We start from the raw sequence: 24,179 nt of genomic DNA on the forward strand, positions 1-24,179 counted from the left end.
CAGAAGACGGAGAGCACCCCCGCTTCCCCTTTCCGCCTCTCAATCACTGCTGGGCTCACCCCTCCCTCACAGGAGGCAGGGTGTGTGGGGGCCTCAGTTCACCACGGGGGAGGTGAGCATGTGGGGGGACCCCTGGGTCAAGCCCCAGGGCTGCATTAATCTGAACGGGGAGGCAGGTCTAGCGCGATATACTTTTTGCAATGGTTCTCCCACAATAGTCTTGAGAATAGGGACATCATCTGTATTTTCAGACTACTGAGACCGCTCTGCGGGTGGGTTCAGATCCCTTTCCTGTTCCTGGTCCTGCAGGAAACCACAGGTGCCTGGAACTTTGAAGAGACTGCACCACTTCTCTGAGCCTTGGCTTTCCTGTCTGCCCAACGAAGGGTGCCAGACGGCAACCCTCCCGATGGCTGTGTGTGTGAGAAGGAACAGGCGGGCAGGTGAGGGCTTTGGAGGTCCCTAGGTGTATGTGCTGGGGGCAGGCATAGGTTACCGTGGGGGAAAATTCAGCAAGAAGGGTGTGAGAAGTGGGGCAGAAAGAGAAGATGGTGGCATTCTGGACCGGTTAACGCAGGAAGAAGGCTCCACACCCAGGGTATGCGGGGCAGCGGGTCAGGAGGGATGAACGAGAGCTCATTCGACTTAGCAGAGTCCATGAAGCCGCCACTGGCATAGACGGCATGCTCCACCTGGTTAGCGCCCCAGAGGCTCACCATTCTGGAACCTCATCCTAGCCCCAATCCTGGCCACTTCTGCAAATCTCAGACACAGAAGTCTAGTTGGGATCTCCAGGGCCCCTGTTCCTGCAATCTACAGCGAGTCCCAGGCCCACCACTGTACCCCCCACCCCCCAATCATCAGTCACACACAAGTGTAAAAGCCACGCTTCTAATTACCCCTGCACAATGTAACAGTCACAAAACAGCCAGCCACGGCCTGCTGGAAGCCAGGGGACAGCTCTTCGTACACAGGCTTGAGGGGGAGAGCAGCTGGAGTGGCCCTGAGTCTCAGGACACACGATGGCAGGACAAGCACCGAGCGGGCTCCCAGAGGTGTGTTCTTCTGGGAAAAGGGCTGCCGAGTGACCACGGCAGGAGGCAAGTGGTGGATGTGGGGACAGACCATGTCCACAAAGCCCCTAGAGAGTGCTCTCTGAAGACCCCCAGGGCCAGATCCTCCAAAATGTCTTGAGCTGGTTCTCCCTTCCGCCTGCCCCCACTTTGAGGTCCTGGGGGGTCCAGAGGGGGGCTGTCGTCAATGACTCTTGACAAGGGTGGTGCATATGCACCTAACCTGACAAGGACCACCCTGGAAAACTCTGTGGCCACAGCTCCTTGACCACCTGTCACCCCTTCCCCAGCCGGCAGGGCGGAGGCATGGGACTCAAGCTACCAGCAGAAGCGAACCTAGATCCTTCCCAGTTCTCTGTTCAGGCTCTGGAACTTCCTGGGTCAGCCTCCACGCCGTGGGTAGGGAGGAAGGTTGTGCTGGCCGAAGGACCCTCATCAGCCTCCTCACAACCATGACGTAAGAGCCTGGCCAGAGGGGTCAGACTGCTTTTGCTGAGAGCAGGAATCCAGACCCTCTGTTCACTCCTCCCGGGACAAGCTATGAGATGCCAAGACTCCTGGAAACCAGCACTGCTTGCACCAGTCTATGTAGCCTGTACGAATGTGAGCATCTCCCCGCCCAGACAGCCTGAGGCCCAGGACGGCACGACAAGAATGCAGGCCTGTGCCAAATGGGGCATGTGCCTGGCGGGACTACTTGGGCTAGACTAGAAGAGGGGGTAGGAATCCAGAAATAAGACGCAGAACTGTCCCCAGGTCTTCGCTGTTGATGCACTAGCTGGTTTCACTCACATCTCAGCAACAAAAACCTGTATTTAAGTGGCTAATTCCAGAGATGAGTAGTGGAGAGAGCAAAGGAGTCTGGCTAGAGCTCACTCTGGGAGGCGTATGCGGAGGACACTTGGCTGTCTCTTCAGGGGGTCAGGCTGGGCCCCCAGCACTCCTGGCAGTCGAAAGGCAGAGCTGGCTGCCAGCTCTGGCCTCCTCCTGGGATTCACTCCCATCCTGGCTCAGATCTGTGGCTGTGCTTCACCCAGTGGGTCCTCCCTCAAGGAGCCAGGCGGGATCTGCAGGGGTAAAGCAGGTGGTGGAAGTGGAGAGTGGGCCTTCCTCTGCTTTCCATCACCCCATTCCTCCACTGCAGCGGCTCCTCACGTACAGGCTGGCCCCAGGCCTGGGCCTCAGGGAACCGACGATGGGCTCAAGCCCTCCCGCTCCCGCTTCCCTCACCAGCATCACTTACCTGGAAGGGTCTGCTTATCCCCACCACAGAACGCAGACTGTTGCTGTAGTAACAGAGGAGAAACTCATCTTCAGTTGCAGGGATATTGCTGATGTCGATGTAAACCTGGAGGGGGAGGGGGATGGACAGGACTGGGGTCAGTTCCAGGGCTCTGGGCTCCACCCAGCTCGGAGTGACAAGTTATCCAGCACCCTGTTCCTCCCATGAGACAGGAGTGCTGAGGCGGAGCCCAGCTCGGAGTGACAAGTTATCCAGCACCCTGTTCCTTCCACGACGTAGGAGTGCTGAGGCAGGCCCGCCTGCTGGTGACGTACCTGGTTCAGGTTGTCGCTGCAGGAGACCTGGCTGTCCCCAACCCAGGCGTAGGACACGTAGTCATTAATGTCCCGCAGCCCCACCTGTGAGGGGGAGTCAGGCCATCAGTGGTCAGGGAGGACATGGGATGCTAGGCAAGTCCTAAGGAGAAGAGTCTCACCGCTGGGCCTGGCTATTGTACTGTACGCCTCCCCGCTGCCCTTCCCTGCCAGCCCTTAGCTACAGAACCGCTGGGGTGGACGAGGGTGTTTGTCAGCATCTGCCCAACTCCCAGGAGCCCGCGGGAAGGACGAACTGGGGGCTGTTGCTGATGGACTCCCTGCCTTGCCACCACATCACCTTGTACAGTCCAATCCAGTCCCACGGGCTGCTGGGGAAGTCCAAGGTTGACGAGTAGCTGACCATCATGTCATTCTCCACGGTCCACAGGTCCTCGGGCATCAGGACAATCAGCGGAGCAGACACCAATGGCTTCAGCTAGACACGGGGGTGGGAGGGGCTGAATCATTCCCTCCTCTGAGGCCAAGTGTTCCTCACTGTGCCCTTCCAACATAGCAGGGAAGGTGGGGCACCCAGAGGGGTGGGCACAGGACTCCGCTGGGCTGCTCCAGCGGGCTTTGGCTGGCCAGCAGGAAAGAGGGCCATACACCAGTCAGGAGGGTGGCCGGCCCTGTCAGGGAATGGCGGGGGTAGGAATGGCGGAGGGCAGAGGCTCGGCTGAGAGGCTTAAGGAGGTGGCCAGGCAGCTGCTGTCAGGCCTCCTGGGTATCTGACCCAAAGCCCCACATGGGGGCTGCTCTGGTGAGAACAGCTGTGAATGTGCAAGAACACAACAGAGAAACCAGTGTGGGCCGGGCATGGTGGCTCACGCCCATAATCCCAACAGTTTGGGAGGATCACTTGAGCCCAGGAGCTCGAGACCAGCCTGGGCAACATGGTGAAACCCTGCGTCTACAAACAATACAAAACGTAGCCAGGCGTGGTGGCACCTGCAGTCCCATTACCAGGGAGGCTGAGGTGGAAGGATCGATCACTTGAGCCCAGGAGGTGGAGGCTGCAGTGAGCTGTGATGCCACCAATGTATTCCAACCTGGACGGCAGAACGAGAGACACGCACGCACGCATGCACACGCACACACACGCACACGCACACACACGCACGCCGGTAAACCTGTATGAACATGTGAAGGCTGACAGGCAGCAGCCTGAAGGAGGCCAACACCTTGGTCGTTTAGACAGCAAGATACAAGGACGCAGGGGTGGAGGGAGCTCCCATTGCAACTTGATCCAGATAGGTTTAGGACAAATAAAAGAAGTCCTACTTCTCACATTGGGTAATAAGCCTAATGGAACTCATTAGCCCCAAGGGAGAATACCCAAAGGAAATGGAAACCTTTTCACAAAGGGTTTGAACACGTTTTTGACAGAGCCACCAACGGCTCCTAAGAGGAGCTGGGATATCTGACCTGGCAGGAAAGGCAATCATGGCCTCCACAGGTCTCCCCTGGGGGACTGGCTGACATTCGAATCCAGGGATGGAGGGCCTGGGGATGTGGCCAGCATAGCTACTCCTCTGGCAAGTATCAGGCAGCCTGGAAGTTCACCTCCAAGTCGAAAGTGCCGGTGACAGGCTTATGGTCGCTGATGCCGTACACCATGTGGCTGCTGTAGCTCCTCAGAGACAGGGAGAAGTCTGGGGCCGGCAGTCTGGGAGTGTCGGGGCCAGCCTGGGGCTGCCGTTTCAGCCTCCACAGGATGCGATCGGTCCACGCAGGCTTGCGTTTTTTCTCACTGTGGGGGCAGGAGGCAGAAAGAGGAGGGATGGGGAGAGAAGAAAGGTTGGCATAAGAGCAGAAAGGAGCCCACGAGAGCTTGCTGGAGCCCCAAACTCCAGCACCCACTGGCAGCCACAGACCCCAGGCCAGAGCCGGAGGGAGCATGGCAGCAGGCGGGAAGGTGCCCAACAGAATCCAAGGTATGCCGGCCCTTGTCAGACTTAGCCAGGACCCTCTGTATGTTCAGCTTATGTTTTTAGGGTCAGATTGTGACTCAGAAACATTTCATTTGCTCTTTTTTGAGCAAATGCAGCAGTGGATCAAAGCAGCTGACGTCTGGGGTTCTGAGACTGGACAGACCTGAGCTTGAATCTGACTGCCCTGCATACTAGAAGGATACCTCAGGAAAGGGAAGGGAAGCACGTAGGAAATGCTTACCAGACGATGCCTGTGATCTGGACTGTTACCATACCTTTTTTTTTTTTTTTTAAAGAGACAAGGTCAGGCCGGGCGCGGTGGCTCAAGCCTGTAATCCCAGTACTTTGGGAGGCCGAGGCGGGTGGATCACGAAGTCAGGAGATCGAGACCATCCTGGCTAACATGGTGAAACCCCGTCTCTACTAAAAATACAAAAAACTAGCCGGGCGTGGTGGCGGGCGCCTGTAGTCCCAGCTACTCGGAGGCTGAGGCAGGAGAATGGCGTAAACCCGGGAGGCGGAGCTTGCAGTGAGCCGAGATCGCGCCACTGCACTCCAGCCTGGGTGACACAGCAAGACTCCGTCTCAAAAAAAAACAAACAAACAAACAAAAAAAAGAGACAAGGTCTTGCTGTGTCATCCAGGCTGGAGTGCAGTGGTGCCATCCCAGCTTACTGTAGCCTCAAACTACTGGGCTCAAGCAATACACCTCACCCTCCTGAGTGGCTGGGACTCTAGGTGTGTGGCACCATGCCAAGCGAATTTTTAAACAGTTTTTTGTAAACACAGTGTGTTTCCCAGGCTAGTTTTGAACTGCTGGCCTCAAATGATCTTCCCATCTCAGCCTTCCAAAACGTTGGGATTAGAAGGCACGGGCCACTGTGCCTGGGTATATCATGCTCTCTTTACAAGTAGAGACACAGACTGAGCTCAGAAGGGAAGCACCTTTCCCAAAGTCATAAGCTATTAACTAGTGGAGTCAGGATACAGGGCCAGCCAGCACGACTACAGAGCACGTGGTTTTTTTTTTTTTTTTTTTTTTTGAGACGGAGTCTCGCTCTGTCGCCCAGGCTGGAGCGCAGTGGCGGGAACTCAGCTCACTGCAAGCTCCGCCTCCCGGGTTCCCGCCATTCTCCTGCCTCAGCCTCCCGAGTAGCTGGGACTACAGGTGCCCACCACCTCGCCCGGCTAGTTTTTTGTATTTTTTAGTAGAGACGGGGTTTCACCGTGTTAGCCGGGATGGTCTCGATCTCCTGACCTCGTGATCTGCCTGTCTCGGCCTCCCAAAGTGCTGGGATTACAGGCTTGAGCCACCGCGCCCGGCCGAGCATGTGCTCTTAACCACCAAACTAACCTCTTCAGGCCTCAGCTTCCTCGTCTGCCAATGGAGGGAGTAACAGTAGTTGCTGCAAAGGGTTGCTGAGATGACTAAATGAGATCAAGTACATAAAATGTTTAGCACACTGGTTGGTGCAAAATGAGCTCCCCATGCACACTGGCCTTTATGATTTCCTCTTAAGAGTCGACTGAGGCCGGGTGTGGTGGCTCACGCCTGTAATCCCAGCACTTTGGGAGGCTGAGGCAGGCGGATCATGAGGTCGGGAGATCGAGACTATCCTGGCCAACATGGTGAAACCCCGTCTCTACTAAAAGTACAAACATTAGCCAGGCATGGTGGCAGGTGCCTGTAATCCCAGCTACTCGGGAGGCTGAGGCAGGAGAATCGCTTGAACCTGGGAGGTGGAGGTTGCAGTGAGCCGAGATCGCAGCACTGCACTCCAGCCTGAGCAACAGAGCGAGACTCTGTCTCCAAATAAAAGAAAAGTTGACTGAGAGACCTCCCACCGGGGTTTGGAAGAGGTCATACAGCTCTGGAGACAAAATGCATTCCTCCTCTAGGTAACTGAAGTTGACCAAAGAAAAGTCTCTGACCCGTAATCCAGCCTTCCCAAGCGACTAATGGGGCAGTTTCAGCTTGGCCCGGTAGCCCTGAGTTCTGGAGGTGGGCTGCGTGTGTGGTAGGGGGAGCAGGACAGCTGCTGTTTCTGGGTTCCTCCCCCTTGGTGGACAATCCCCTTTCTTGAATGAGCCCAGAGTAAAACAGCCTGATTGGGTCAATCAATCTGTAGACAGGGTCTCACATGTCACCTCATCTACTGATCTATCCACAGGGCCTCACTGTGTTGCCCAGGCTGAGTGTGGGGCCCAATCCTAACTCACTGCAGCTTCACACGCCTGGGCTTCAAGCAACCCTCCCAGCTCCGCCTCCTGACCAGCTGGGACCACAGGCGTGTGCCAGGGCACCTGGCTATTTTAGAACCTTTAAGGTGTCTTCACTGCCTCCAGAATAAAGTTTAAGTCCCCAAGTGGGGCTTTCAAGGGGCTCAGGAGTCTGACCACCCCCGTCCTTCATCTCACACCACTTCCCCACACCCACTCCACCTTGCTGACTCTCTCAAGCCTCTGGACCTTTGCTTTTGTGGTACTTGCTGCCTGGAACACCGTTCTTCACCAGGGAGAGGCTTCTGCCAAAGCCATCCCGGACCTCATCTTTTTGCTTTTGAAGCATTTTATACCAGTATTATACGATTACACTATATTGCAATTTTCTGTTTCCCACTCAGCAAGTCACTTAGTGTGTGAGCCCTGAAGGCAAGGACTTGGCTGTTGGAGTGTCCTGTGTATCCTCAGCATTCACACAGATCCTGGCACACAGGTACTCAATAACCAGGTACACTTACTAAAAACCCAAGCTCAAGCTCGTCCCTCAAAAATGCCCATCTAATGTTTACAGCTCCATATACTCGCAATCAGTTGGAAACACTATTGTTGTCTCCTCTTTTATTCAACTACAATTTTTTTTTTTTTTTTGAGACGGAGTCTCGCTCTGTCACCCAGACTGGAGTGCAGTGGCGCAATCTCGGCTCACTGCAACCTCTGCCTCCCGGATTCAAGTGATTCTCCTGTCTCAGCCTCCCAAGTATCTGGGATCACAGGCATGCACCACCACGCCCGGCTAATTTTTGTATTTTTAGTAAACTGGGTTTCACCATGCTGGCCAGGCTGGTATTGAACTCCTGACCTCATGATCCGCCCACCTTGGCCTCCCAAAGTGCTGGGATGACAGGCATGCGCCACCGCGCCCGGCCATGCGCAACTATGGCATTTCACCATGTTGGTCAGGCTGGTCTCCGACTCTGGTCTTCAGGTGATCCATCCACCATGGCCTCCCAAAGTGTGGGGATGACAGGAGTAGGCCACCGCGCCCGGCCTATTCAACTGCTATTTTATATAAATGTTCCCAATGTACTGCTGTCCCTTCAACAGTAAGAGTTAAGTACTCTAGCAACTGAGGAGACTGGCGTCGTGGTGAGCTCAGCCTTTAGAATCAGGGACCAGTTGGGGGAAGATTCTGTCCTGTTAATTCAGAGCTGTATGCCCCTGGGCAAGTGACTTCATTTCTTTAAGCCTCAGTTTCTTCAACTGTTAAGATGGGGTGATAACAGTACTTACTTCAAAGAGCAACAACCAAATTAAAGGGCGTCAAGGGAGTGGTCGAGAAGCGGGAACTCTGACTAACCCTGGTCTGCTTGTTGGATCCTTGGGTCGTTTCCAACCTTTCACTCTTCTAAGGAGTGTTCAGAGGGCACTGGAATGTGGTATTCCCATCCCAGAGACTACAGACACTGCGTCCCTCAATCTGCCTTGGACACCAGGTGCCTAGCAATGCTTCCAACTTGGTAATGGGGCTGGGTGTGGTGGCTCATGCCTGTAATCCTAGCACTTTGGGAGGCTGAGACAGGCGGATCACAAGGTCAGGAGTTCAAGACCAGCCTGGCCAACATGGTGAAACCCCATCTCTACTAAACACACACACACACACACACACACTAGCTGGGTGTGGTGGCGGGCGCCTGTAATCCCAGCTACACGGGAGGCTGAGGCAGGAGAATCGCTTGAACCTGGGAAGCGGTTTCAGTGAGCCGAGATTGCACTGTTGCATTCTAGCCTGGGCAACAGAGCAAGGCTCTGTCTCAAAAAAACAAAACAAAACAAAACAAAAATTGGCCGGGCACAGTGGCTCACGCCTGTAGTCCCAGCACTTTGGGAGGCTGAGGCGGGTGGATCACAAGATCACGAGTTCGAGACCAGCCTGGACAACATGGCGAAACCCCCATCTCTACTGAAAATACAAAAAAAAATTAGCTGGGCGTGGCGGCGTAACTCCAGCTACTCAGGAGGCTGAGACATGAGAATTCCTTGAACCTGGGAAGCGGAGGTTTCAGTGAGCCAAGATCGCACTGTTGAATTTCAGCCTGGGAAACAGGGCAAGACTCCCTCTCGAAAACAAAGGGCCGGGCATGGTGGCTGACTCCTGTAATCCCAGCACTTTGGGAGGCCGAGGCGGGCGGATCACGTCCGGAGATCGAAACCATCCTGGCTAGCACGGTGAAACCCCATCTCTACTAAAAATACAAAAATTAGCTGGGCGTGGTAGTGGGCGCCTATAGTCCCAGATACTCAGGAGGCTGACGCAGGAGAACGGCGTGAACCCAGGAAGCGGAGCTTGCAGTGAGCTGAAATCTCACCACTGCACTCCAGCCTGGGCAACGGAGCGAGACTCCGTCTCAAACAAACAAAAAAACTGGGTAATGAACCACACGAATGCACCTTCTTTTTTTTTTTTGAGACGGAGTCTCGCTCTGTCACCCAGGCTGGAGTGCAGTGGTGAGATTTCAGCTCATTGCAAGCTCCGCCTCCCAGGTTTACGCCATTCTCCTGCCTCAGCCTCCTGAGTAGCTGGGACTACAGGCGCCCGCCACCTCGCCCGGGTAGTTTTTTTTTTGTATTTTTTAGTAGAGATGGGGTTTCACCGTGTTAGGCAGGATGGTCTCGATCTCCTGACCTCGTGATCCGCCCGCCTCGGCCTCCCAAACTGCTGGGATTACAGGCTTGAGCCGCCGTGCCCGGCGGACATTCTTTCAAAGCATTCTCCCTCCCTTACTTCCCTGTGATGGTTGGGAGCCCACGTTTGCTGTCATGTAAGGATCCTCCCCAAGTCCTGACCACAGCCTGTCTTTCCTTCCTCCTCACGACTCTCAGCTCGCCCCCACCCTCCTTTCTTCCTTTTCCTTGCCATGGCCAGGCTGATCACTGGGCACCTGTATTGTTCATTCTTTTTTTTTTTTTTTTTTTTTTGGGACGGAGTCTCGCTGTGTTGCCCAGGCTGGAGTGCAGTGGCGCGATCTCAGCTCACTGCAAGCTCCGCCTCCCGGGTTCACGCCATTCTCCTGCCTCAGCTTCCTGGGTAGCTGGGACTACAGGCGCCCGCCACCACGCCCAGCTAATTTTTTGTATTTTTAGTAGATACGGGGTTTCACCGTGTTAGCCAGGATGGTCTCAATCTCCTGACCTCGTGATCCACCCCTCTCGGCCTCCCAAAGTGCTGGGATTACAGGCGTGAGCCACCGCACCTGGCCACGTGGTCTTTGAAAAGAATTTTGTAGGGGGAGGGGTCTCTCTATGATGGTGATACCCCACCTCCACTAAAAATACAAAAAATTAGCCAGGCATGGTGGTGGGTGCCTGGCTAATTTTTTGTATTTTTAGCAGAGATGGGGTATCACCAGCTATTCAGGAGGCTGAGGCAGGACAATCACTTGAACCCGGGAGGCAGAGGTTGCACCGAGCCAAGATCATGCTGTTACACTCCAGCCTGGGCAACAAGAGGGAAACTCTGTCTGGAAAAAATAAAACAGTTTGCGCTCATAGTGGCAACTGTAACAAAACTCCAGTGTAATCCGGGACTTTAGCAGGATTCCCACCCTGCCCTCAGCCCTTTCACCCTCCCCTATAAGGGAGCTAGCCTCTCATTACATCTTGGCTTGGGAACACTGTAGTCGCTGGCCCAGCACACTCATGCTCGGTCACTTCATCAGACCGGCCCCTGCAGGTGCCTCTGGTCAGTGTGCTGTCTGACTGGAAAGCCTGCCCTCTGCTTTCTGCCAAACTCTGTGCTTCCTTCAAGATACTCTCCTGACAGGAAGTCTGACAGGCCTCTCCTAGCGTTAGCTGTCCGCCTCCTTAACATTTGCTCCAACCTTCTGCACGCAGTTCTGGAAACCTTCTACTGACTAATTCCCAGACTTGGTAACATATGCCAGGTACTGTGCTACTCCCAGGGATGGTCCTAAATCAGATCGTCTCTGCTCTCTGGGCCATCACAGTACAGTAAGAAAGGTACACTGTTGCTTAAAAGGTACAGTGTTGCTTAAAAGCAACACTGAGAGCATGGCGTGCGCAAGGCTGGGAGCGGCACAGGGCAGGAAAGGAACTCTCAGTGAGATGGGGGAAGGCGTCCTAGGAAAAGTGATGTCTCAACTGGGTTTTCAAGGATAAAATAACAGTTTCATTAGATAGGAATGTCTCTGCCCCAGGTGGGCTCAGGCCCTGCTCACTGCAGGAACTCCCAGCTGCCTCTGGACCCTGGCCCCAGCCAGGAGTATTTCAGTTACCATGTCCCCTGTTCTTGCCCGGACATTCTTGCATTTCCTGGGCTCCAGCCAAAGGGAAGTACTGAAGGCTCATGAGTCGACAGACACAGATATGAGTTCCAATCCTCATGCAGTGATGAAGTCTATTGCTCCTTACTTATATATTCTTTGAGACTCAGTTGCCTTCTGTGTAAACAGTCAATAGTGACACTGTCTACCTAAAGAGGACATGGTAAGAACTGACACAGGCAAAGCCTGGGTGCACGCCTGTCTGCCAATCACGGTGAGCTGTTATTTGGAAATAGGTGTGTGCCTCCTCCTTAGCAGGAGTCTGCCTTCCTCATCGTGCCATCCTTTTTGCTGTTGCTGGCAAGGATGACCATGAATCCTGACGCACAATGGGCTTGACGAAAGCACTGTGGGCTATAGATTCAGAGATCAGTCTGAGCTCCAGCTCTGCCACTCACTGGGTGAGCTCCCTGGGGAAGTCCTTGAACTTCTCCAAAGCTCACTACCCTTTTAGACCCTGTCAACTCCAGCCCAGACCCAGCTTTTTCAACAAACTTCAGTCTCCTGGAGACCTCTCTGGCACAGGGCTGGGAGAAGGGGCCACCTGGCCGTAGGGCCTGCCAGCACCTCTCTTCCTGCTGGCAAGTGTTTAAAGAGGAATTTTTTTTTTTTTTTTGAGACAGGGTTGCCCAGCTGGAGTGCAGTGGGTAAATCTCAGCTCACTGCAGCCTTTAACTCCTGGGCTCAAGTGATCCTCCTGCCTCAGGTTTCCTGAGTAGTTGGGACTACAGGCATATCCCACTCAGCTGATTTTTAAATTTTTGTAGAGATAGGGTCTAACCATGTTGCCCAGGTGGGTCTTGAACTCCTGGCTTCAAGCAACCTCTCCCCACCCAAGGCCCCAGCCTGTACTTACAGCTCCCACCATGACTCTCGTTTCTAATGGATGGCTGCAGAGACTGGCAGTCTCCCTGCAGCTGTCGGTCTGGGCCGGCCAGCCTGTCGCAGCCTGGCCTCTTACCTCCTTTCCTGCCTGCTCTGTTGCCCAGGGTGGGTCCCGTCCCCAGCGTCTGCTGCCTCCTCTTGTCTGGACGGCCCTGCTCACAACCCTACCCTATCTTGCTCCACACTGCTCAGTCAGCTCGCTCTTTCCCCCTTTCCTTGGCAAGGATATTTTGGCTTTGCTGTACCACTTCCAGAACCAAGCTTGAGTTCTACCTCTTGTCCTGCACTGGCTAAATCCCAAAGGCCTGGGCTGCCCTGCTGGCACCTCCCGCCTCCCTCACAGACACACTCCCGCTCGGAGAATGAACGAGCCGCTCCCGCTGGGACAAAGACCCTCATGACATGTAAGACCCTCATGACATGTAAGGGGCTCTTCCTTTCTTCAAAGAGATGAGGGTCCTTGCCCCAAACTGGGTCAGGGACATGTTGCCAGAAGTTCTTTCTCAGGTTTTGATGGTTACTTGGCCCCTTCTCAGCTTCTTAGAAAGGTTTTTAGTAAATCTATGATGGGAAGACATGAATCTATTTATTTTATAATTATTTTTTTGAGACAGAGTCTTGCCTGTCACCCAGACTGGAGTGCAGTGGTGAGATCTCGGCTCACTGCAACCTCCGCCTCCCGGGTTCAAGCGATTCTCCTGCCTCAGCCTCTTGAGTAGCTGGGATTACAGGCGCACGCTACCATATCCGGCTAATTTTTGAAGTTTTAGTAGAGATGGGGTTTCACCATGTTGGTCAGGCTGGTCTGGAACTCCTGACCTTAAGTGATCCACCTGCCTTGGCCTCCCAAAGTGCTGGGATTACAGACGTGAGCTACCACGCCCAGCCGGCATGAATCTAAAAGTCACAATAGCAGTTCTCTCCCATGGTTACTCGGTGCCAGCCTTCTTCAATCCTCAGCCTCATGAGGTGTCTGCTGTGTCATCCACACTTTATAGATGACAAAACGAGGCCTAACACTTTGTCTAAAGTCAGACAGAGCTGTGCTTTTAACCACCAGACTCATGATCTCACTGATCCTGATGAAATTCTCTACCCACTACTTCACCTTCTCACACAGAACCTGACCCACCCACGGGCTGGGGCAGGGGTCCTTAATACCAGTAACTGGTTGGCCCAAGCTTTCTGCCCTGTTTGGGGACCAGAAGGTCTGGGGTTTCCAGAAGCTGACGTGCAGTCCCTCCTAGGTCAGGAGGCGGCTGCTCCACCCTCTCCTCTAGTTCTACCTGTAACACCCCCACCCCCCACACACCTCTCCTGCCTTTGCCGGCACTGGCGTTCCCTCCCACTCTCGCTGAGATCTGGGACGGCTCCCCCAGTCAGTGCCTCATGAAGTGGACAGGAGGCGCCACTCTGGAGAGGAGATGGCTACACGGCTTCCCGGCCCCTAACACTTCTATTCTGAGACAGTGCCCATGCCAGCAGGGCCAATGTAACCTGACTTCTTAGACCTTCTGGCCCCGCTTCCTCCTCACCTGGTGTCATAGTCGTTGGAGTTCCTATCAAACTTGTAGGTGGGTGGGAAGAGCAGGCGGCCCTCCTGGAACTCCCGGAGCAGTGGATCATGTTTCTTGGCAATGCTGAGCTGCAGACAAAGTCACAGTCCCCGTCTCCCTCTAGACTCGACCCAATGGCCCAGTACCACACTCCATTCAAGGGATCAGCACATGCCGTCACAAATGGGCAAGAGTCAAGCAATGCCACTCCACTGCCCCACTGCCCCAGTGACTACTCACAGCCCACCCCCACCAGAGAGCAGGTGAATCCTTTCAGAAACACTACCAAGGCCTAGGGGAGGCAGCTGTCTGCCGTTTCCCAGTCCTTGGACTGCAGGGACCCGACTTGGAATTCCATCTCTAGTGGAGGTCACTAGCAGACATGTGTCAGAGGGGAAGCTGGGGGAGCCAGGGTCCTCCAAAGGGTCATCTCACCCTCCGGGAGGGAAACGAGGCTGGGGATGGGAAAGACAGACGACAGGGATACGATGGGCTGATGCGTGGTGGCGCCTGGTGCAAAACCCTTCTGGTTCCCTATTCTTCTTCTTTTTTAAATAATTCATTTCATGCTCTGCATCTGGCTCCCTATTCTAAAGCACACCCAGGGGCTATTACCCTGGCTCTTCTATGTGAAGATCAGGAACCGGCAGGCGTGGCTGCCTCACCCCGGGACGCGAAGCCCTGCTAGACAGCCTCCCCCACCAGACATGGGCAAAGGAAAACAGCGGTGAGGGCATCTAGCAACAGTCTGCACAGCTCACATGGCTCCCACCGTGGGCCCAGATCACCCCCTGGGGCCCTCCCCTCACTTGATACCTGGTCCTTCTCCCACAGGCCACTGTAGCACCGATTTTTAATGGATTCCCGAACAAAGTGCAACCCAAAGTCCTCGATCCGAAAGTTCATGTCTCCAAACCAGATAATGAGGCTTCAGAAAAAAAGGAGGGCAGCCTAAGGATTAGTGATAAAGTCAGGGAAAGGAGATCACCAGGTGGCTCAGCCTGCTCAACCCAAGGGCTGCGGGGGCACAGAAAGCCCGAGGGGCAGGTGAGGCACCAGGGCACACGTGGGTCCTCTGGAACTGTTCTCATGGCTCCTAAACCACCATTCAAACCAAAGAGACCCACCAAAGAGCCTGCTCTGGCAAACACAGAGCAGGCTGTGGCCCTTGCTTCCTCTCCTCAACTGGTCACAAGGAAAGGCTGAGAAGCCCTCCTGGTGACCTCAGGAACCTCAAGGGCTTTGACCTGTTCCCAAGTGTTCAGGGTTTCTAGGCAGGACAGAGGGGCTGGAGGAAGGGGCCCCCAGGCAGGCAAAGCGAGGGGAGACAGCAGATGGGCACCAGGGAAGGGGCAGGGAGAGGGTGGGAGCCAGAACACTGACTGACACTGGCTGGGGAACCGTGACGGGGCAGAGGACGCTGGCTTGGGTTAGCGTGGGGCAGAGGGCGGGGAACAGTCTGCAGAACCAGGCTCACTCGTGATCCAGGATGTTGGGGATGTCTCGCCCCTCACAATTCTGCATCTCCAGGATCCGGTCAAAGTGCTCCAGCCGCTGGTAATTGTTGGAAATGTGGGGAGGCAGGTGGCAGTTGATGATGCTGACATAGTAGCCATAAAGCTTCAGGCAGATGTTGACCCCACCTTTGTTCCCCTGGTGGAGCAGGTCAACAGAAGAGTGGGAAGCTACTCTGGGTTGGACCACCCCTCTTTCCACATCCTAGACCTGAGGGGAGACAGTCTCACTTCCCCCAGGGTCTCCCATGGACAGCAACTAAGCTTCCCAGGGTGACGTCTCCATGCACAGAGCCCAGCTCGCGCACCTGGCCTCAGGGATAGCAAGCCCACTGTGAGGCAAAAGAACAAACATGCACTGGGCTGGACAGAGAACCAAGATTCCTTTCACTTCCTTTTTCTTTTGCCCAGCACCACAGTTCCCAGCCCTTCCCAGCTCAACACTCGGACAACAGCTCGCCCTTACCCAGTACCCAAACACCCTTCCCAGCTCATGACTCAGACAACAGCTCGTCCTTACCCAGTACCCAAACAGGCCAGTGGGGGTGGATTTAGTCGACAGAATCTGGATATAGGGCAAATGCTGATATTTGGCAAAGACCAGTAAGAGAATCCCCTGCATACGGACATGGGAGACCTGCAGGAGAGAGAGGGTAAAGGTCGCTCATTAAACCACAGAGGCCAAGTGCATCCCTTCCAAGCCCCGTGCTAGGGACACTAGAGAGCCCTCAGCTACATGCAGTGTCCTGCCCGAGGGCCTACGATATCCCAGTTTGAATCTCAGAGTTTCAAGCCTTTCATTCTTCTCCTCAGCTGCCAAATGATACATGCTGGGGGCTGAGGTTTTAGATTCTGCTCCTAGGCCTGGGGGTGGTGGGGAGAGAAGATAAGGCTGCCAGGGCAGCCTGCCATGAGGAGAGCACCAACTCTTCAGTCACTGCCCCATGGATGCCTAGTCCCCTCTCAGAGATGCTAACCTGAGATCCTCTGGGTACCCTTAGGCTGCAACCCTGGGATGCTAGGGCCTCAAAGAGGAAAGAGGACAGCAGCTAAGGATACTGGCTTTGAAGTTAGATCTGGTTTCAAACCATGGCTCTGATTCTTAGTATTTGACATTGAGGAAGTTTCTCAGTGTATTTTCTCATTGATAAAGCAGGAATCTATCTCATAGACGCTGTGGGGATTATCTGAAAGCTATTTTTTTTTTTTTTTTTTTGAGACGGAGTCTCGCTCTGCCGCCCAGGCTGGAGTGCAGTGGCGCGATCTCGGCTCACTGCAAGCTCCGCCTCCCGGGTTCACGCCATTCTCCTGCCTCAGCCTCCCGAGAGCTGGGACTACAGGCGCCCGCCACCTCGCCCGGCTAGTTTTTTGTATTTTTAAAGTAGAAACGGGGTTTCACGGTGTCAGCCAGGATGGTCTCGATCTCCTGACCTCGTGATCCGCCCGTCTCGGCCTCCCAAAGTGCTGGGATTACAGGCTTGAGCCACCGCGCCCGGCCAAGCTATTATTTTTTGGTTTAAGCATTCTTTTTTTTAAATTTTTTAATTTTTTATTTTTTTTGAGACGGAGTCTCACTCTGTCACCCAGGCTGGAGTGCAGTGGCACGATCTCTTCTCACTGCAAGCTCCGCCTCCCGGGTTCACGCCATTCTTCTGCCTCAGCCTCCCGAGTAGCTGGGACTACAGGTGCCCACCACCATGCCCGGCTAAGTTTTTGTATTTTTTTTTTTTTTTTTTTTTTTGAGACGGAGTCTCACGCTGTTGCCCAGGCTGGAGTACAGTGGCGCAATCTCGGCTCACTGCAAGCTCCGCCTCCCGGGTTCCCGCCATTCTCCTGCCTCAGCCTCCTGAGTAGCTGGGACTACAGGCGCCCGCCACCGCGCCCGGCTAATTTTTTGTATTTTTAGTAGAGACGGGGTTTCACTGTGGTCTCGATCTCCTGACCTTGTGATCCGCCCGCCTCGGCCTCCCAAAGTGCTGGGATTACAGGCTTGAGCCACCGCGCCCGGCAGTTTTTGTATTTTTAATAGAGATGGGGTTTCACCGTGTTAGCCAGGATGGTCTCGATCTCCTGACCTCGTGATCCGCCCACCTCAGCCTCCCAAATTGCTAGGATCATAGGCGTGAGCCACTGCGCCAGGCTAAGCATTCTTAAAAGTAAAGGAAGGAACATGAGAGGTTTCCAGGGTGCTGGAAATGCTCTTCTTTATCCCCTTCCCTCCCTCCCTCCCTGGGAATGTTCTTTGTCCACCGTCTGCCCCCATTTCTCCCTCTTAGAGACATGATTTCGCTTTGTCTACCAGGCTGGAGTGCAGTGGTGCAATCACGGCTCGCTGCAGCCTTGACATCCTCGGCTCAGGCAATCCTCCCACCTCAGCCTCCTGAGTAGCTGGGACCACAGATGCGCACCACCATGCCCGGCTATTTTTGTTTGTTTTGTAGAGACAGGGTCTTGCCATGTTGCCCAGGGTGGTCTTGAACTCCTGGGTTCAAGCAATCTGCCTGCCTCTGTAATCCCAGTGTTGGGATTACGGGCGTGAGCCACCACGTCCAGTCTGCTCTTTATCTAGATGTGGCTGATGGTAACATGGGTATGTGTAAAAATCCATCAAAGTGTACACTGAATTTCTACATGTTTTTCTGTGTACATTATAGCTCAGTGAAAAGAAAATAAGAAAATGTTTTCCCCAAACCCCGTAACTATATACCGCGTGCAGCTGGGTGTCCATGAAGGCAATACCCAGGGAATGCCAGTGGGTAAGGACACAGGCTCACAGGCTGGGGAGCAGAGCGAACATCAGCTCAAGATGCCCACAGGCTGGGGATAAGAGCGAACATCAGCTCAAGATGCCCACAGGCTGGGGAGAAGAGCGAACAGCAGCTCAAATGCCTCCTCTCTCATTTACTCCTGTCAACCCTGGAAGGAATCACTGTCCCTGTTTTGCAGATGAGGGACTAAGATTTAGGGAGGCTAAGGGACCAGGAGGGCTACCTGTATTGTAAAACAACAGCAAGGGGCTAGGACTGCCAAGATCCCTGCTATCTGCAGCTGCCAAAGGTGGGGTGGGAATGGGCCGCAGCCAGTAGCTCTCCCTCTCAGGTTCAGGCTGGCTACCACCAGCACCCGAGTCGCTGTTTCCGGAGAATGAAGTGTGGAGGCCAAGGAGGAAATCCCCGGGTGGGGAGCGTATACTGGGGCCTTCCAGGAATTATGAAACTTGATCCTGTAGGCCACGAGCCCTAGCAGAGCGGAGTCAAAGCAGGGGGAACCTCAAACCCAGCACTGGGCAAGGGAGGCATGAGAACTTCAGGTTGGCCAGAGGTTGCTACAGACGTGTCCTCAAGCCGACCATCCTCCCCAGTCTTCTCTCTCTCCCACCCAAGCACACAGGACAACAGGGATGGAGGACGGGCTGGACCATGAGGGGCTGACTCCCAGGGTCAGGACTGAAGCAAGGGGACTGATAAAGACTCAGGAAAAGTTTCAGCTTAATCCCCACCCACAAAGCAGCTTTAGGCCACTGGGTTCCACCACAAAGACACTGGCTCACTTTGTGAAGGAGCAGCAGGAAAGTGGGGGTGGGGAGGGCGGGGTTGGGGCAGGACAGAGTCAGACTGGGAGAAAGGGTGGGGCTGTGGGAAAAGCAGGAGAGTTCTAGGGAAAGTTCTAGTTGGAGGAAATGAAGTAGGAGGAGCAAAGAAAGGACTAGCAGGAGGTGGCTGGGGGCCCTGGAGCAGTGGAAGGGGGTCAGCCCTTCTCAGTCTATAGCTGGCAAATGCACACCTAAGAAGAGGCTTACACGGAGCTCACCCATCCACCCTGATTGTTGGCTGGGGAAAGAAGGGCATCCGTTTTGGGTGCCAGGCCCTCAAGCTGGCCTTCCAATCTCAGCCGGCCACATGGGTAGAAAGAGCTGTGTCTCTGCCACAAGCTGAGCTAATTTCCTTGGCTCAATTCCATCCTACCAACCTCTGCCAGTCCGCCAAGAAGCAAGGAGGCCTGCAGTCTTGCGAAGGGAGTGGCGGGTGAGAGAGAAGTCGTTCTGTCCTCTGTAAGGATCTAGCTCCCTATCTACAGAAGGAGGCCTCTGGGCTTGATGTGGAGGGAACCAAGGACTCTCGCTGGCATTTTCTATCCGCAGGAGCTCTAAACCTTAGATTCTTTCCTTCCCATTCTGCTCCCCCTCCAAAGGATACACGGCTCTTGCCCCAGTACCCCCAGGCAAACTAGGCTGACTGAATTCATTCTGAAGAAGGAGTCATCCGGGAAAGGGGAAAGAGGGAATTCTGGTATTTTTTTTTTTTTTTTTTTTTTTGAGACAGAGTCTCGCTCTGTCGCCCAGGCTGGAGTGCAGTGGCCGGATCTCAGCTCACTGCAAGCTCTGCCTCCCGGGTTCACGCCATTCTCCTGCCTCAGCCTCCCGAGTAGCTGGGACTACAGGCGCCCGCCACCTCGCCCGGCTAGTTTTTTGTATTTTTTAGTAGAGACGGGGTTTCACCGTATTAGCCAGGATGGTCTTGATCTCCTGACCTCGTGATCCACCCGTCTCGGCCTCCCAAAGTGCTGGGATTACAGGCGTGAGCCACCGCGCCCGGCCTGAATTCTGGTATTTCTAAGCAGCTGTACACCAGGTGCTGTGAATGGGAGAGTTTCATCCCTCAGGTGTGCAGGGCAGAAGCAAGGTGAAGATCCAGCAACCTAGGGCCTTCCTGTGGACTTTCCTACGGTCTAAAGACACCCCAGAGTATACTGCTCCCTCAGACCAAGAACTTTTACCCACCACACCTGACTCCCCTCTCCTAACTTCTGGACCCTCAGAATCTGACGTGCACGTCCCGTACGACCTGAGGATACCCTATGACACCAGCAGGCTAGCCATGTCTAAGATCTGTCAGTCTTAGAGTTCACCAGCATAGCAATAAAGTATTAGTAGTTAAGAACTTGGGTGATAAAGTTTGAAAGACCTGGATCCAAATCCCAGATAGTGCATGTGACTTCTGAGCCATGGTTTTCTCTGTAAAATACCTCTATTTCAACACACTTGTTACGATTTTAAAATAACATATATAATATAAAGAGCTACTTATGATGTTTAACACCAAGTAAGCGCTTGATAAATGACAGCAGTATTATTACACTCAGAGACTTCAGGACGGGCATTTGAGTAGAGACTGGTGGCTGGGGCGGGGGCCAGTACCGAGGTGTTCACAAGCCCTGCTGCACCTCCCCTCAGAATCTTTCCAAGCTGAAACATATGCAGGTGTTAACCCAACCCCTGGAGACTCAGCTCAGCTCCAGCTCCCTCAGAAAGGCGAAAGCAGGCAGGAGCCCCAGGGGTCCAGGTGCAAGTGAGGTTTAGCCCTTTAAACAAATGGGAAACAGCATGAAAGGCTAAGTAGGAGTAAGAGGAACACATCAGACCAAACAAGCGGGGTCAGTGCAGACGTGAAAACACAGTTGTCGATTGCCCACAAACTGGCAAGTTACCTTGACGAAGCTCAGAGGGGAAAGCACATCCATGAGGAAACTGCTCCATGAGTCATTAAAGGCAGCATCGGAAAGGAGGCTTATGATCCCAGAGTTCAGTTCCTGCAAACTGACCATGCCAGCTCAGAGGCTTGGCCCCTGGCCTCCAGGCTACTTCCCCTGCCACAGATATTTAACACCGTGTTCACAGACTTTCCAGCCCTGAGTTCTGATGGCCATGAGGTCTCCCTCCCCTGCCGGCTGATCTCCAGCCCCCTTTGCCGTTGCTGACCCAGGATCAGAAACATGGGACTGTCCCTGGAGCAGGCTGAAAGCTCCCGGCCTTCAGACTCCAAAGCGGAGGAGGGCAGATCACAGTGGTTCCCACAGGGAAACCCGGGACTGGTCAGGGAAGGGCGAAGGAGCCTGCAGATACCTACCCAATGACATATATGTCAAGATTCAGGTTCTGGTTGTTCAGCTGAAGCAGGTCACTGAGATCTAGAGGGGGCGCTGCTGAGGCCACGTTCCAAGTCACGACATGTATGCTGTGGAAGGGAAGCAGAGGGAAGTCATGGAGGAAGGAGAGTAAGAGAGTGCACGGGGTCGGCCAGTCATGGAGGAAGGAGGATAAGAGAGTGCACAGGGTCGGCTGGGCACGTGGCTCACGCTTGTCATCCCAGCACTTTGGGAGGCCGAGGCGGGCAGATCACCTGGGGTCAGGAGTTCGAGACAAGCCTGGCCAACATGGTGAAACCCTGTCTCTACTAAACGTACAAATATTAGCCCAGCATGGTGGCAGGCACCTGTAATCCCAGCTACTCAGGAGGCTGAGGCAGGAGAATCACTTGAACCTGGGAGGCGGAGGTTGCAGTGAGCCGAGATCGTGCCACTGCACTCCAGCCTGGGTGACAGAGTGAGACTCTGTCTCAAAAGGAAAAAAAAAAAAAAAAAGATAGTGCATGGGGTCTAGGCCTGCTCATGTCACCACAATCCGCCACGCTCATGATGGAAATGCGGGTTTCTGCGCTAGTGGAGGGAATGGGGATACTGAACCATCAGCTGTCCGTCCTCACCTTTCTCGGCTGAAGCAGGAAATCCCCACCCTGGACTGGGTCCTCCATGCAGGCTCACAGCCGCCCACACCTGGCAGCACTGGTGTTGCTGATATAGCAGAGTTGCCAAAGGGAGCCCAAGACTTTCAGGTCAGGCTAGGGAAGGGTTAGGGGGCTGAACTGCCAGGAATGTATTAATTCCATCAGCTCCTCCAGCCACCCACACACCTCTGTGATCATCTAGGGCTCAGTCAGCAACTTCCCATCCCTACTTCTCACCCCAAGTGTTCCTAAGACCACCAGGAAGATCCTGGGGGTTCAGATTTCACCTTGTGATAGGCCTCAGCACTACAAGGGCAGAGGAATTTAAAAAATAAAAGAGATAACACCACCATATTCCCTTCCTCTCTCCTCCCTAGCAGATCCCAGGAAGAAACCAATTTTGCCAAGCACTTCAGAGAGCCTTTTTTTTTTTTGAGACAGTCTCACCCTGTTGCCCAGACTAGAGTGGAGTGGGACGATCTCGGCTCACTGCAGTCTCCGCTTCCCAGGTTCAAGCGATTCTCCTGCCTCAACCTCCCAAGTAGCTGGGATTACAGGTGTGTGCCACCACACCTGGCTAATTTTTGTATTTTTAGTAGAGACAGGGTTTCACCATGTCGGCCAGGCTGGTCTTGAACTCCTGATCTCAGGTGATCTGCCCGTCTCAGCCTCTCAAAGTGCTGGGATTACAGGCCTGAGTCACCGCGCCCGGCCAAGGAGTTTTTAAGTAACAGGTTTCTTGATATCTCTCTTAAGAGTCTATGCTCTATGTCTGTGTAGGATTCCGTGAAAAATAAAAAGGACTCTCTCGGGAAAAGTCATCAGTTGGATAACATTTTCCACCTCAGCTTACAAGTCTTAGGGAAGCAAGAAAACTAGATCAGGGGCCTCAATGACACGGGATCCAGTCAGAGGCTCAGAGGAAGGAGAGACCTACAGATGTCTTTGCAAAACAGTCAGTCACAGCAGCTCTTCAAGAAGCCCCAGACTTGGCCGGGCGCGGTGGCTCAAGCCTGTAATCCCAGCACTTTGGGAGGCCGAGGCGGGCGGATCACAAGGTCAGAAGATCGAGACCACAGTGAAACCCCGTCTCTACTAAAAATACAAAAAATTAGCCGGGCGCGGTGGCGGGCGCCTGTAGTCCCAGCTACTCGGGAGGCTGAGGCAGGAGAATGGCGGGAACCCGGGAGGCGGAGCTTGCAGTGAGCCGAGATAGCGCCACTGCACTCCAGCCCGGGTGACAGAGCGAGACTCCGTCTCAAAAACAAAAAAAAAAAAAAAAAAAAAAGAAGCCCCAGACCGTGCGCAGCACAGAGCACGCAGGAGCTGCAGCCCCTGCAGAGACCAGGAACAGCCTGGCCTGAGTCCTAGGCACACGATGAGGAGCACCTGCAGCAGCTGGAGATCTGGAGTGGCAGAGGGTACAGGGGGACGGGAGAAAAGAGCAGATGATGCCAAAACATCTCTTCTCCAACAGACCCTGTTCTTAGAGGTCGACGTTCTCAAAGGCACTTCAAGAAATTCTTGGCCAGTTTAAAGCAACTTCCTGTCCCTCCCTGTTAGCATAAACAACACTGTACAGAAACCACCTTCCCAGGCGCTCAGCCTGAGATTGTGTGCTTCATTTGTTTACGATCTCCCCCTGCTGTCCGACAGAGGCTTAAGGAACAAAAGATCTTTTGCTCAGAGACTTATTTTCTCAGACTCACTCTAAGAGGATGGAGAGCAAAAGTCCGGATTTCTTGTTCCCACTCTCAAATCCGACGATTAGCAGCAAATCCAGGCATCGTGACTTACACTAAGTGGGCGATTAGCCTTGTTCCCCGTGAAAGAGCAGGCAAGAGACCAGGCTAAGTCACTTCACTAAAGGATCTTATCTCAATCTGATTTCGGGTTCCCGGGGGTCACCATGGGATCAGGCAGACCTCCTGATGTATGTGCTGATGAGAAGCAGGAACAAGATTTCTAACCGAGAGCTGAAAGGTGACGGCCTCGTTATGTCTTTAACCTCAAACAACTCAACACGGCTGTCCTCTCCACAAAGCAACCGGGACACCTGCTTGCGCCCCAGTGGGAACGAGCTTGGCAGCCTCGGCTTAGAGGGGGCGCGAGGCTCGGGCCCAACGCAGCCCACCTGACACAGGCGTGGGAGAAGGTGGTAGCGCCCCTGAACCAAAGGCAGTCATGGAGGTCTGGTGCCTTGTCTCCCGGTCTGCGTCCACCCCCAGCCCGCAGCCCGAGGGGGTCGGCGGCAGCGATGCCCCGAGCAGGCCTCCTCTGCCGCCAGCGTCTCCTCACCTGAGCCTCCTGCCCTTCGGCCCGCTCAGCTTCCGCGAGCTCATGGCCGCCGTCGTCCCCGCGCGCTGGTCCGGCAGGTTCGCGTCTCCCGGCCAGCGGGTCCCGGCTAGAGTAGCCCTGCCGGCTGTCGCGGGCTGTTTTTCTTCCGGACTCCGACCTTCCGCCCCGGCTTCCGTCAGAGACGGGCCCGGGGCGCA

General features: G+C 54.3%; 1 protein-coding gene across 8 annotated transcripts; it reads right to left on the reverse strand.

Annotated features, from left to right (window-relative positions):
- Positions 1-877: 877 nt before the first annotated feature.
- Positions 878-24,165, reverse strand: INPP5K (inositol polyphosphate-5-phosphatase K). 8 transcript variants are annotated; one of them, XM_065532231.2, is made up of 12 exons: positions 23,983-24,165; positions 21,028-21,135; positions 20,609-20,710; positions 15,642-15,758; positions 15,085-15,260; positions 14,424-14,535; positions 13,587-13,696; positions 4,236-4,422; positions 2,971-3,108; positions 2,631-2,714; positions 2,317-2,421; positions 878-2,140 (listed from the first exon to the last, which is right to left on the reverse strand). In XM_065532231.2, exons 3-12 carry the CDS (start codon positions 20,639-20,641, stop codon positions 2,084-2,086), a joined length of 1,119 nt encoding a protein of 372 aa, XP_065388303.1. In that variant the 5' UTR covers positions 20,642-20,710; positions 21,028-21,135; positions 23,983-24,165; the 3' UTR covers positions 878-2,083. The 8 variants fall into 8 exon arrangements, 6 of the variants coding, with proteins under 6 accessions (XP_065388303.1, XP_005582493.2, XP_073874286.1 ...); XM_005582436.3 differs by having other exon boundaries at positions 20,609-20,717; XM_074018185.1 differs by having other exon boundaries at positions 15,588-15,758; positions 20,609-20,717.
- Between the last annotated feature and the right edge of the window lie 14 nt (positions 24,166-24,179).

Source organism: Macaca fascicularis, chromosome 16 (genome assembly GCF_037993035.2).
Source record: "Macaca fascicularis isolate 582-1 chromosome 16, T2T-MFA8v1.1".
NCBI classification, from domain to species: Eukaryota; Metazoa; Chordata; class Mammalia; order Primates; family Cercopithecidae; genus Macaca; species Macaca fascicularis.

Coding starts and splice junctions, on each gene's coding strand:
- INPP5K (XM_074018185.1), bottom strand. CDS start 24,026: ATGAGCTCGCGGAAGCTGAGCGGGCCGAAGGGCAGGAGGCTCAG. Junction 4,423..13,586: donor TCCAACGACTATGACACCAG/GTGAGGAGGAAG, acceptor CTGCCCCCACAG/TGAGAAAAAACGCAAGCCTG. Junction 2,422..2,630: donor GCAGCGACAACCTGAACCAG/GTACGTCACCAG, acceptor CTCCCCCTCCAG/GTTTACATCGACATCAGCAA.